The sequence below is a fragment of the Fusarium solani genome (genome assembly GCF_023522795.1).
Source record: "Fusarium solani strain SB1 chromosome Unknown bctg00000008, whole genome shotgun sequence".
Classification (NCBI taxonomy): Eukaryota; Fungi; Ascomycota; class Sordariomycetes; order Hypocreales; family Nectriaceae; genus Fusarium; species Fusarium solani.
The window spans coordinates 754,863-766,385 of NW_027072148.1; the positions used below are offsets into that span (position 1 = coordinate 754,863).

General features: G+C 53.4%; 5 protein-coding genes across 5 annotated transcripts; 2 read left to right on the forward strand and 3 right to left on the reverse strand.

The window, feature by feature from the left end:
• Window positions 1–93: 93 nt before the first annotated feature.
• MRS44_012275 (uncharacterized protein) lies at window positions 94–974 on the reverse strand (the record flags this gene model as incomplete). Its single annotated transcript, XM_065618747.1, has 2 exons — window positions 94–713; window positions 821–974. 2 exons carry the CDS (start codon window positions 972–974, stop codon window positions 94–96), a joined length of 774 nt encoding a protein of 257 aa, XP_065474819.1.
• A 2,442-nt stretch (window positions 975–3,416) lies between these two features.
• On the forward strand, window positions 3,417–3,644 carry MRS44_012276 (uncharacterized protein; the record flags this gene model as incomplete). Its single annotated transcript, XM_046281153.2, has 1 exon — window positions 3,417–3,644. One exon carries the CDS (start codon window positions 3,417–3,419, stop codon window positions 3,642–3,644), a length of 228 nt encoding a protein of 75 aa, XP_046133274.2.
• Window positions 3,645–4,234: 590 nt separating this feature from the next.
• On the reverse strand, window positions 4,235–7,807 carry MRS44_012277 (uncharacterized protein; the record flags this gene model as incomplete). The annotated part of the gene is made up of 5 exons (XM_046280062.2): window positions 4,235–5,680; window positions 5,733–5,829; window positions 6,455–6,796; window positions 6,847–7,642; window positions 7,693–7,807. The coding sequence occupies 5 exons, from the start codon at window positions 7,805–7,807 to the stop codon at window positions 4,235–4,237; spliced, it is 2,796 nt and encodes a 931-aa protein (XP_046133272.2).
• A 989-nt stretch (window positions 7,808–8,796) lies between these two features.
• MRS44_012278 (uncharacterized protein) lies at window positions 8,797–9,724 on the forward strand (the record flags this gene model as incomplete). The annotated part of the gene is made up of 3 exons (XM_046276189.2): window positions 8,797–8,834; window positions 8,897–9,008; window positions 9,077–9,724. The coding sequence occupies 3 exons, from the start codon at window positions 8,797–8,799 to the stop codon at window positions 9,722–9,724; spliced, it is 798 nt and encodes a 265-aa protein (XP_046133271.1).
• Window positions 9,725–10,003: 279 nt separating this feature from the next.
• MRS44_012279 (uncharacterized protein) lies at window positions 10,004–10,869 on the reverse strand (the record flags this gene model as incomplete). Its single annotated transcript, XM_046276188.2, has 2 exons — window positions 10,004–10,545; window positions 10,692–10,869. The coding sequence occupies 2 exons, from the start codon at window positions 10,867–10,869 to the stop codon at window positions 10,004–10,006; spliced, it is 720 nt and encodes a 239-aa protein (XP_046133270.1).
• Window positions 10,870–11,523: the final 654 nt, after the last annotated feature.

The following is an 11,523-nucleotide window of genomic DNA, read 5'->3' on the forward strand; positions in this document are numbered from 1 at the left end:
ATGGAAATAAGCTGCCCGTTTAGGCAAGCCCAGAGGTACTCGGCAGTTGTGCATGTCTCACTCGAGATGAGATGCGTGTGGCATCCCATTCCCTCAGGCATCCTGCGCAGATCGATGCTCTGATGGTTGCAGATCGGCGACTCTGATCTCGCCGACGTCCTTGATCGACAGGCTGTCAAGAGTCCTTGGGTCGAGGCTCCAAGGACTGTTAGTGGAACTCTGTTGAAAACGGCCCGAGTTATGGATGATGGGATCAAACGTCAGCGGCATCATACCAAGGGAAAACTGCTCTGCATGATGGTCATGGTCATGATGATGATGAGTGAGGACAATATCATAGGTATGCAGGTACTTTGAACTTGGCGATTCCAGCTCCGGGTCTGGAACGGTCGGCCGGTGGAGGACATGTAATGTAAGCCTGCGAATTCGACCGTTCCTGGATACTGTGCCGAAGCTAAAGGGATCTTCAGAAAGAAAGGTTCCTGGGACGTTGTCGATGATGGACGTCAAAGGTGCGCTAGTGATGCTATTCTCGACTTGGGGGGGCGGCTGATTGGCGCAAGCGAAAGCATTCCAAACGCCTTTCCGCTCGGGGGATGCTAGCCGGCGCTGGGACTCCCTCCCGAGACAAGGGGCTTGCTCTTGCTCCTCTAGTCGAAGCCAAGCGAAACCAACATCAGACGCCGCCGCCGAAGCAGACAGACGCCAGGTTCCTAGAGATCTGGCGTGTCTCAGAGGCAGCCCGGCTGACAGGAGAGCGAGGGTTCGCGGGTGGTACGGCGTATGGGTATGGGGGGCGTGCCAGGGTCGCAAGGCTGACTTGGGAAGAACGCCTCGTGGTTCGTGACGGGGTGCTTAGCGTTGAAAGAGGAAAAGTGGTTGAAACAATCTTGCCCATCTGTTTGGTTGAAGCCTTTTGGAGGGGGCTGTGCGGAAAGGGCGGGCAGCCAGGGCTTGTGGGGTCCTGTCATCATGTCAGGTAGACGCGCTTGTCGGCCAATAAGAGGAAGTCCGTCTATTTTTAAGGCGCTTAGCCATGTGCGAGCGACGAAACGGGTCATTTCCTTGTGTCCTTTGCGAGTTTGTGGCTGGGCGGCGCATGGGGCTTGTGCGAGTGCTGGAATGCCTTGAACTGATGATTTTTTTGGTGAAAGAAGGAAACAATACAATGTCAAGCTGTGATTGGAATTGTATATTTGCTCGTAAATGCATGAGTACGTATTTTGCGAGCAGTGCTGCCTGAGACATGGCACCACGGTTGTCTTTGGCGGTTGACTCTCAACAGCCGCGCAGCATGGCCCCCTTCGGTGACCCGGCCAATTACAAGCGGTACCATAGATCTCGGTCAGCATCGACCAGACCCCGGTCAGGATAATCGGGATAAGGGGCGGGAGGTGAGAACATCCGGGCAGGACATGGATGGCTTGGACACTAAGGCCCAAGGGGCCCATGGCACCGGGAGGCCCGTGATGACTACTGGTTGGTCCCCGAGATAGGAAGTGTGAGAGTCAAGCATCTGCCACACGGGAAGATGAAGAGCCGGATCCAATGGTGGCATCAGACTCGGCCGAGAGTTCTTGGACTTGTCATGCCGAGAAAGGACACGAACTGCGGAAAGATGACTAGACTAGATTGTCACAGCAAGTGACGTTTCATTATAGTAACCCCCCACGGATTGCCGTTGCCGAGAGGGGAAAATAGTAAAAAAGAATGCCTCGTAATCAGAGACAAAAGGTACCAAGACTTATCTGCTGCTGCGGCTGACTGTTCTTGACGTTTCGTTTTTGCGAGCCGGATGACTCACTTGGCCAGATAATTGGGGATGATATCCGAAAAAGAGTTATGCAAGTCAAGGAACCGCCGTATTATGACTCGGCGATCATGTTTAACATCCAAAGTGGAAATCCGGGGCAGACTTTCGGTTGCGGGTATCCAAAAGGCGGGAATCCGTTTCGGTGGATCACGGGCTTGGCCGATGCAATGCACGCCAAACGGTCAGAGTCGTCATGGGCCTTTGTTTTCAGGCTGCAGTTGAGCCATCTGACGAATGAGATTCAACAAGCTGCACTCAAAGGGGAACATTTGGTTCGTTTAATTTCTTTGCTTTTCCTTTATTGTTGGAAATACACCATACGAAGAACTTCCAAGACATTTTGGATACGACGTTGATTTGAAAACACGAGGCAACGAATGGCGCTCGGTTATTCCTAAAATCGACAACGTCAAAATTCCAAATCGGCCGCGCGCTCGCTCGCCTTGTTCTTGAAAAGAAGAAGGAGGTTTACAAATGTTCGATATCACATGCCCCTCTTGGTTGATGACGTCGTCTTTGAAATGGAGGGAAGCACTGCGTAATGTGCGACGGAGCCAGTTCCAGATTGCTGGGACGTTACAATACATGGGCGATGATAAGTGTGTGTGTGTGTGTATTGCCGTTTAGGGAGAAATCGAGCGCAAATTGAAGATCGTATTCTTCGCGTATACACCTCCGTGATATGGCCGTCAATCAGGATCCTCTACTCTCTTCTTCCCATCTATTCCCCCGGCGGCTTGAAGCCTGCTCCGTTTGGTACAGGGATCAGGGGCTAATTTGAGGCTGTGGCTGATGGGCATTGTCCCTGCCACGCCTCCCGTAAGCAGGCAACTCTCTCTCTGTCATTACACACCCGGCAACGGTCCCCCGGCGGTGGCTGAACCACACACCCTCCAGAAGGCTGACTCGGAAGGGGTACGGTACATTTGTTTCCCTTTTCCTTGACTCCCGAGTCGTCGCTTGTTCTTCCTCAGCCCTACGACGGTCTCTGACCACTCACGGCTCCGAGGCGACCCCTGTCAGCTCGGCGACATGGCGCAGCTAGGGGTCCCTGCTCTCTCTTGTCTTCTGTGTCTTCTCTCTGATGACCGCTTCCGTCAGAAAAGGCAGAGCAGGGGGGAACTTTGTTGCTTAGTTTGGAAGCCCGTGGTGGAGATGTCGGTCTTCCGTGCGTTGATCGCCGGCCGGTGAGAGTGTGTGGGCGGCGCATTTGCCTAGGGGAAGAGTCGAGTCGAGTCTACAGACACACGATTAGGCGTCAGCCGCTTTCCACGGTCTTGGGATGGAACCGCAGCAGCAGCAGCGATGTATACCCAGTACATATGACGACGCCTCTTTTTTCGTAGAGGACCATTTCTATATAACCTCGTGGCCTCCTCCAGAGTTGTTGTTCGAAATCATCATCATCATCATCATCATCAACAGCTTCACTCATCAAGCATCCACTTACACATAAACTTAATACCACACTCACCACAACTACAACTACAACTACAACCACAACCACAACCACACTCACAACAACTACAACACTCACAACCACATTTACAACCACATCATCCAACTCTTCATTCTACACAACAACAGCCTCACAACAAATACAATGGCTGCCTTCACTCTCACCTTTGCTCCCACCACCCGCTCCTTCGGCCGATCCGGCTACAACAAGGACGGTGACGACGACTCCAATGGACGCAGCGGCCGATCCGGCTACAACGGTCCTCAGGGCGCCGACTTTGGCCGCTCTGGCTACAACGGCCCCAGCGACGACGACGAGGAGGGCAACAAGGGCCGCTCAGGTTACAATGGTCCCAATGACGACGACGAGTAAATCTCGTTCTCTCTCTCTCTCTCTCTTCAACTCCCTATACAAGGACCAGCGCAAGCATGCATAGACGGGCGTTCAACTGAAGCATTTTCAACCAGCATTGGGACGGAGTTTTCGGGCATCTTTCTGCTTCTTTTTTCCATGGCATCATAATTCTGTATACAGCATAGCGAAGGATTCATTTGGCAAGACAAGACGGAATCTCAAAGCATGGCGCAGCATTACATCGGGCGGAAAGCGAAAAACTAGCATCTCTCCTTCATCCTTGCTTTTTCTTTTCTCTCTATTTCATTCCTTTTCGATTCTTGCTATGGCGATTGGATAACCCTGGTGGTCGGTTCGCTCCTTTTTTAGACATTAGCATTTTGTCTCCTCCTCTTCATCACATCTGCATAAGGCGGCGTTTTTTTCATTAGATCAGGAGATATAGAATTTTGCCTTTGAGATAGAGCAACATTGTTCGCATTTTTATCAACTTCCTTGTTCCTCGTCAGCTTCCTTCGCTCATTTACCAACACAGAACCTAGCAGAGTCACGAGTCAGCATCCTCATATCCTATAATCATGCAAACATAGCCTCCTCCTCGTCAGAACTTACTTCTCGAAAATAACCCCAAGCACATCCTCCACATCCCCAAACTCCCCGCGCCCCGTGATCCGGGCCAGGCAGTCCGCAGCGTATCGGAGGTACTCGGCCGCGAGCACCGTGTCCGCATCCATGCCCTCCTCCTCCGGTGTGGCCTCGGCCATGAAGTCTTCCAGGTGACCCCGGCACTTGACCAGGAGCTGCCGCTGCCGCTCCGTGACCCCCAGCAGATCCTGGAGATCGACGGGCATGGATGTCATCTTCTCAAAGGACCCCACGAGCTGGTCCATCACCGCTTGGACGCCGCCTGGGTCCTTGCTCTCCGATCCCAACGTCTGAGCCTCCTTACACGAGATGGACACGAGCTCAGCCGCCGCTAGCTTGGGGGCCTTTCCAGAGACGGTCCGACGGAAATCCTCGACGAGCTTCTCAAACTGCCCAGCGTCAACTGCGTCCCGCTTGTTGACCACAATAAGACAATCCTCGGCGCCCGCAGCCAGGTCCAGAGTTTCCTCATCGTACTGCAGAAATGATCCTCCAGGACCATCCTCGACAGACGCCAGCACGATGACAAGGTCCGAGTCCATGGCCTTTTGCTTCGCTCGCCGGATTCCCTCCTCTTCCACGGCCCCAATTGCGCCACCGCCAACCCCGTTGATCGTCCCAGAGCCGTTGGAGCGAAATCCTGCCGTGTCCGCAAACGAACATAAATAGCCACGGATGTCCAGGCTGGCCTCGATAATGTCGCGGGTCGTGCCAGCCTCCCCGGACACGATGGATGCCTCCCGTCCGACGATGAGGTTCATGAGGGACGACTTTCCGACGTTGGGCGGCCCCAGCAGCGCGATTCGGATCCCATTCCTCAGGAGCTCGCTCCGCTGGCTTCCCTGCTCATGCAGCTCGATGCTGTGTAGCATCCTTGCGACCTGAGTCGTTACATTGTGCAGCAAGTCTGCCTGGGACTCATCAAAGTGCTGGTCCTCGGAGAAGTCGATCAGCGCCTCAATCTCCCCTCGCGCGAGCAGCAGCTGTTCCCTCCACGCCTCGTATTGGCGACCCAGCGCTCCCGAGTTTCCGCGTACAGCCGCACGACGCTGCTGCTCCGTCTCTGCGGCAAGCGTGTCACTCAGGGATTCAATCTGAGCAAGGTCGAGCCGGTCGTTGAAGAAGGCGCGCTTGGTGAACTCGCCAGGCTCGGCGTATCGGATACGCTGGGCTGTGGAGCATCGTGGGATCGCGGATAGCACTGCCTTGACGGTGGCCGCTCCGCCATGAACATGTAATTCTAGGACATCTTCGCCCGTTACTGTCTTTGGGTTGGGGAAGTAAAGGAGGAGGGCTTCCGAGTCTAGGACGATGGGTCCATCTCTGGCAGGCTTTGGGTCATAAAGAGATCTCACAGTTGCATACCTTGGCTTTGGTAGCGGTTTTGACGGGCACAGGTCCTTGTAAATCTAGATGTTCGAGTTAGCATGGGTATTGGATGAGGCATTTAAGACTACTTACTTCAAGACACGATGGGCCTGATATGCGAATCACAGCAATGCCAGCTCGGCCCTGAGCAGTCGACAGGGCATATATGGTGTCATCTACAGCCGGGAGTCTAGCCGTATCATCAGGTTCATGAGTATGCCATGACTGCTGTGAGAAGGCTCTCGATAATCTAGTGCCGGGGCAGGGTTGTGGTGATAATGAGGTGGGATGAAATCGGCCGCTTGTGGCTAGAACTGAGAATCGTGAGGCTGTCTGGGCGCAATTGAGTCTCCTCGGACGGAGACTACGCCTGAGCATGAGCGACAATGAAATCTAGAAGGTTAAATGAGTTACTGGAGTATTAAAACGAGGCAAGACATTGGGTGTTCAAATGGTTGCTGTTGATGAGGATGATAAATCTTGTGTTTTGCGGGACGGCAACTTTCCACAGTGCACGAGACCTGAGGCCGAGACGTTACAGCGGCCACAGCCCACTACAACACTGCCCAGTAAAGGAAGCCCTCTCATCCCCAAACCAGAATCTACAGGAGCGTAATCGTGTGTTGAAATTTTACTTTGATTTACTATTTGTATCCTATGCCTGATAAATGTGCTAAATATGTTGAATTTAGCACCCATTTTAGGTTGACTGCCTTTCCCTTCATCCTCGTTTCACATCCACATCTTTCACCTACCCTATAACCTCATTCACCTATTTCAAAACCACTCAAGAAGAAGCAAAAGTCTCAATGAACTTGGCAAGCTTCTCAGCGCCCTCCAGGGGAATCGAGTTGTAGTTGCTGGCACGAATACCGCCGACGCTGCGGTGACCCTTGAGACCAGTCAGGCCCAGGCTGGTGGCCTCCTTCAGGAAGGTCTTCTCAGTCGCATCAGTGTCGCCGTTCTTGGTGACGCGGAAGCAGATGTTCATCCTTGAGCGGACAGACTTGTCGGGGACAATTCTGTACACGTCGGGGTGGGCCTCGAGAGCAGCATAGATGAGGTCGGCCTTCTTGACGGCCACGGCCTCCTGGCCGTCAACCTTGTTGGAATAAGTGCGGAGCAGCTTCTTGAGAACCTGACCAGCAATGTAGACACTAAATCCGAGTCAGCTAAGCAATTTGCTCAGTTTTCACTGAATACTCACTCGAAGATGCTGAGGGTGTTGTAGAGACTGTTGTTCTTGGCAATGGTCTCGTACTGGAAGATGATGGGAGGAATAGGAAGACCAAGTTTCCTGAGGAGAGGAGCAGGAGGCTGAGAAGTCTGGGGAGGGAGGAGGCTCTTCTTGATGATCACAACAGTGACACCAGTGCAGCCGAGGTTCTTCTGGGCTCCGAAGAAGATGACGGAGTAGTTCTTGACAGGAATTCGTCGAGAGAGGATGTTGGACGACATGTCGGCCACCACAATAGGGCCATTGCCATCAGGTCCGGGAGTCAGAGACTTGGGGAAGGCGGGGAACTCGACGCCATCGACAGTCTCGTTGTCGCAGTAGTAGACCAGAGCAGCATCCTTGGAGATGCTCCAGGTGCTCTCATCAGGGATCTTACCATACTTGCCATCGTTGACCTTGCGGGCATCGGCAACAATGTTGACGTGCTCAGGACCAAGAAGTCGCTTGGCCTCCTCGGAAGCCTTCTGCGACCAGCCGCCAGTGACGATGTAATCCACCTTGAGCTCCTTGTCGACGGCATTTCGGAGCTCCTGCTCCACAAGAGGGTCGTCCTCGGGCTTGTTGAGGGAGGCGACGATCTGGGCCTTCTTCTTGGTCACCCACGCACCAACAAGGTTGTACATGGTGGCGGAGAACTCTCCGGTGCCGCCACCCTGCATGAAGAGAACCTCATAGTCCTCAGGGATGTCGAGATAGGAGGCAAGATCCGCCTTGGCTTCGTTGAGGATGTTGGCTGCTAGCTCAGAACGATGCGAATGTTCAGAAACTAAGTAGGTATTAGCGACAAAATATGTGAAATAACATTATATCTATTACTTCCGAGGCCAGTGCCATTGTAGTCAAGCAATGCCTGCGCGGCAGTCTCAAGCACGTCAGTAGGCAAAGCCGCTGGCCCGGCACCAAAGTAGGTAATTTCAGATCTGGAAGGCATTGTTGGTTGGTTGCAGAAGAAGCGTGAATGAAGACGTGAAGATGTAAGGGAGCGGAAAAGATGGAGTTTTGTCAAAAAGTCAAGCTCGCCAAAAGGTACAGTGAGTCATCCAATAGGAAAAGACCTCACGGAAGATGCTCAACGGGTGACTCTAAGCGGTTAATCGAGTGATATCAAAGGTTGCGAAAAGAGGAGTGAGGCCACGCCAAGATTTTCACTTTGGAATCTTTCTCTCTGTCTCTTACACTGCGCAATTATTAGTCAAGGGAGAAATGCCGTTGGTAAACTGCAGCCTTTATTCGCTGGGCCTCTGCCGGTACAATTGACTCCGCACCTGGGGCGTCGAGAGCGTGGGATGTCCCCAGGCCGGTCTCGGAGGAGGCGCCTTGGGGGGTTTTTAACCAAGCAATCAGAGTCATTGATATTGATAGGATTTTTTTATACAAGAGGATGAGTTGTGATGGGTCTTGGAGCTAGAACAAGTAAAAGCCTGTGCTTTGACATGGGGTTTGACATTGCAGGGCTGTTTGATGGGGGGTTTGCTGCAGCAGCCAAGGCAGGGCGAGTAAAACGATAGACACGAATTGGACTGCGGTTCTATATGTGACAACAGAAGACATAAACTAATAGAAATGGCCATCAATCAGTAAGTGAATGATTTACTCAACTTCCTGCTGCATTGGACGCTTTGAAATGGAGGAAAAAGCATCCTCCATGTCATCATGAAAGCTCCCAAATCGGGAAGGCGGTGTGTCGGCGTATCCACGGCAGAAAGGGAGGCTGCAGGTCCCAGCGCAACCAGGCGACGAAGCTTGAGCTGCCTGGTGCTTGACGCTTGACCACCTCAACTCCATCCCGACCTCCAGTAACAACCAACCCCATAAACCCACGCCCAAACGAAGCTCTACATCTCCCATCACCAACGCCCGTGCATCCGCCTACCGACCCCAGATCCCTCGCGACGCTGCTCGAGCAGCTAATCCTTCACCATGTTCAGAAACAACTACGACAACGACTCGGTTACCTTGTACGTCACCTAAGCTCGTCGTTAGCTTCACCCGGTATCTCCAGCAAGCTGACCCTCCCAAGCTCGCCCCAGGGCCGAATATTCCAGATCGAGTATGCTGCTGAGGCAGTCAAGCAAGGTTCAGTCGTCGTCGGAATCGCCAGCAAGACCCATGCAGTGCTCTGCGCCGTCAAGGTACACCCATCTCTCCTGCGCCCGCATCAGCTCAACGAGCAGCCTGTATCTAACCCTGCCTCCAACAGCGCAACGCCGAGGAGCTCTCGTCGTACCAGAAGAAGCTCTTTACCATTGACGAACACGCCGGTATCGCCATCGCCGGTCTCACCTCTGACGCTCGCGTCCTCTCCAACTTTATGAAGCAGCAGTGCCTAGGCCACCGACTCACCTACGGCCGCGCCATCCCTCTCCGCTCCCTCGTCGACATGATTGGCGAGAAGGCCCAGATGAACACCCAGATGTACGGAAAGCGACCGTACGGCGTTGGCCTGCTCGTCGCTGGCGTTGACGAGCGTGGACCCCACCTGTTCGAGTTCCAGCCCTCGGGCATGACAGAGGAGATGCTCGCCTTCGCCATTGGCGCGCGCAGTCAGATGGCCCGGACATACCTTGAGCGCAACATCGATGATTTTGCCGACTGTTCGAGAGAGGATCTGATCAAGCATGGACTCAAGGCTCTTAAGGAGAGTCTGGTGCAGGACAAGGAGCTGACGGTGGAGAACACATCAGTCGGTGTGGTGGGCATCAACACAGTGGACGGAAAGAAGAAGGTCGAGCCATTCAAGCTGTACGACGGATTCGAGGTGCAGCCATGGATCGAGAGCGTTGGCGAAAGCCAAGGTGGCGGAGAGGAGGGCGAAGGTGAGGGTGAGGGTATGGAGGTTGACAGCTAGATGCATCACCATGATGGAGGGGATACACATGGCGTCGGGTTGCTAGCTAAATAGATCATGTACAATTACAGGCTGCAAGGCAGCATTTCGCGGGTCTAACGTCGAGACAAGTCATTTGTCATGAGTTCATCTATTCATGGGAGCGCCAGTCTATATATATCCCGTCCTTGATTGTGGAGTAGAGTCACCATCTGTAAAAGTCGCCCGTCATAACGCCTGACCGTCTGGCCCATATCCAATCCCAATCCCAAAACGCTGGCGCCTGTCTATCCCACCTGTCTACTGGTTACCCCATTGAAGCTGGTAGATGGCGTCCGACACCTTGTAGTCGCGCAGGGCCTGGATGGCGCCCTCGGGGGTATCGGCGGTGACCAGAATGTCCTTGTTGGCGGGCTTAACGAAGCCCTCCTGAGCAGCACGGTCCATCCACTGGACAATGCCGTCCCAGTAGCCCTCAATGTTGAGGAGCACAATACCACGGCTATGGATGCCAAGCTGGTTCCAGGTGGTGGTCTCAAAGATCTCCTCCATGGTACCGAAGCCACCGCTCAGACCGACAAAGCCACTACCAGGGCCACCGGCAAAGACCTCCTCAGCCATGAGCTTCTTTCGCGTGTGCATGTCCTTGACTACAGTTGTCCGGCCGTAGACGGACTCTTCAGGGACAATATGGTTGTTCTTGTTGACGGTACCATAGGTGCCGTCCCGCTCGTACTTGACGAGCGCCTCGGGGATGATGCCGTGGACAGACTCTGGACCGTTGATTGAGCAGAGAGTCTTGGCAACCTCGCCCATGAGGCCGACGGTTCCACCTCCATAGACTATTCTCTGTGTTAGTTTCCAAATGATAACGGGGATTTACAAAAGTCCCGAAAGAAGCGGCCGGTGAATCGGTCGGGGCCGACCGGTGCCGGGCTTTGAGGCAGCTGGACCGGGGTTTATGGGTCTAGTCCGGAGAGTGACTCACCTAGATCGATGTTGTTTGCGGCCATGGCCCTCCCGAGAGCGCGGGCGGCTTCAATGTGAGCAGGGCTGGCGCCAGGGGCAGCACCGCAGTAGACGCAGATCTTGGTCCGAGGCTGGCCGTTTGAAGAGCCGTTCTGGGAGACAATGGCCTCCGGGGTGAGGGTGTTGTCCGCAGTCATGATGAGTTGCTGGTTGTTGATTTGTGTCGGTGTAAAGATAGGCAAGAAGAGTATGTGCCAAGAGAACGAAAATGTTTCAAAATAAAGTCAAGTTTGTTCAAACTGAGTTGCGGTCAGTTGGAATAGTGTTGTGTACGGTGTAGAAGTTGAAGAATAAATGACGAGGTGGGTGATAACCGTAGGATTCCTCTTATTAGTCAGAGCGCTATGCTGTGGCGAGGGTTACGATGAGAAGGTTCAAGAGAGAGAAGCTAGATCAAAACCCAAGAGGAAAGAAACAAAAAGAAGAAAGAGAGTTGGGATAAAGTTGAGATTCAGAGAAGTTTATATAGTCGGGCAAGTCCAGAGTTGAGACACGACACGCCTATCGGGATTCGGAGCTTTTGGCCCCCCATGCTAGGCCTTCCATTGTTGCAGCCATGCCGCTCGGGACTGGCATGTCAGTGGTGTAACAGCGGAAGATCAGCATTGGCTCTGCGAGTGGACAATGCCATCACTGGAAGAGGTCAGCTGGACACGGGAATGTACACAAGGTCCACCATTAGACTCTCCTTATTCCCGCCCTCGAAGTAGACGTCCTCTCCCAACCCAGTAACATTCTTTTGCACAGCCTCACCGACGCCATCTCTGTATCTCTCAACTTAACTAGCACAG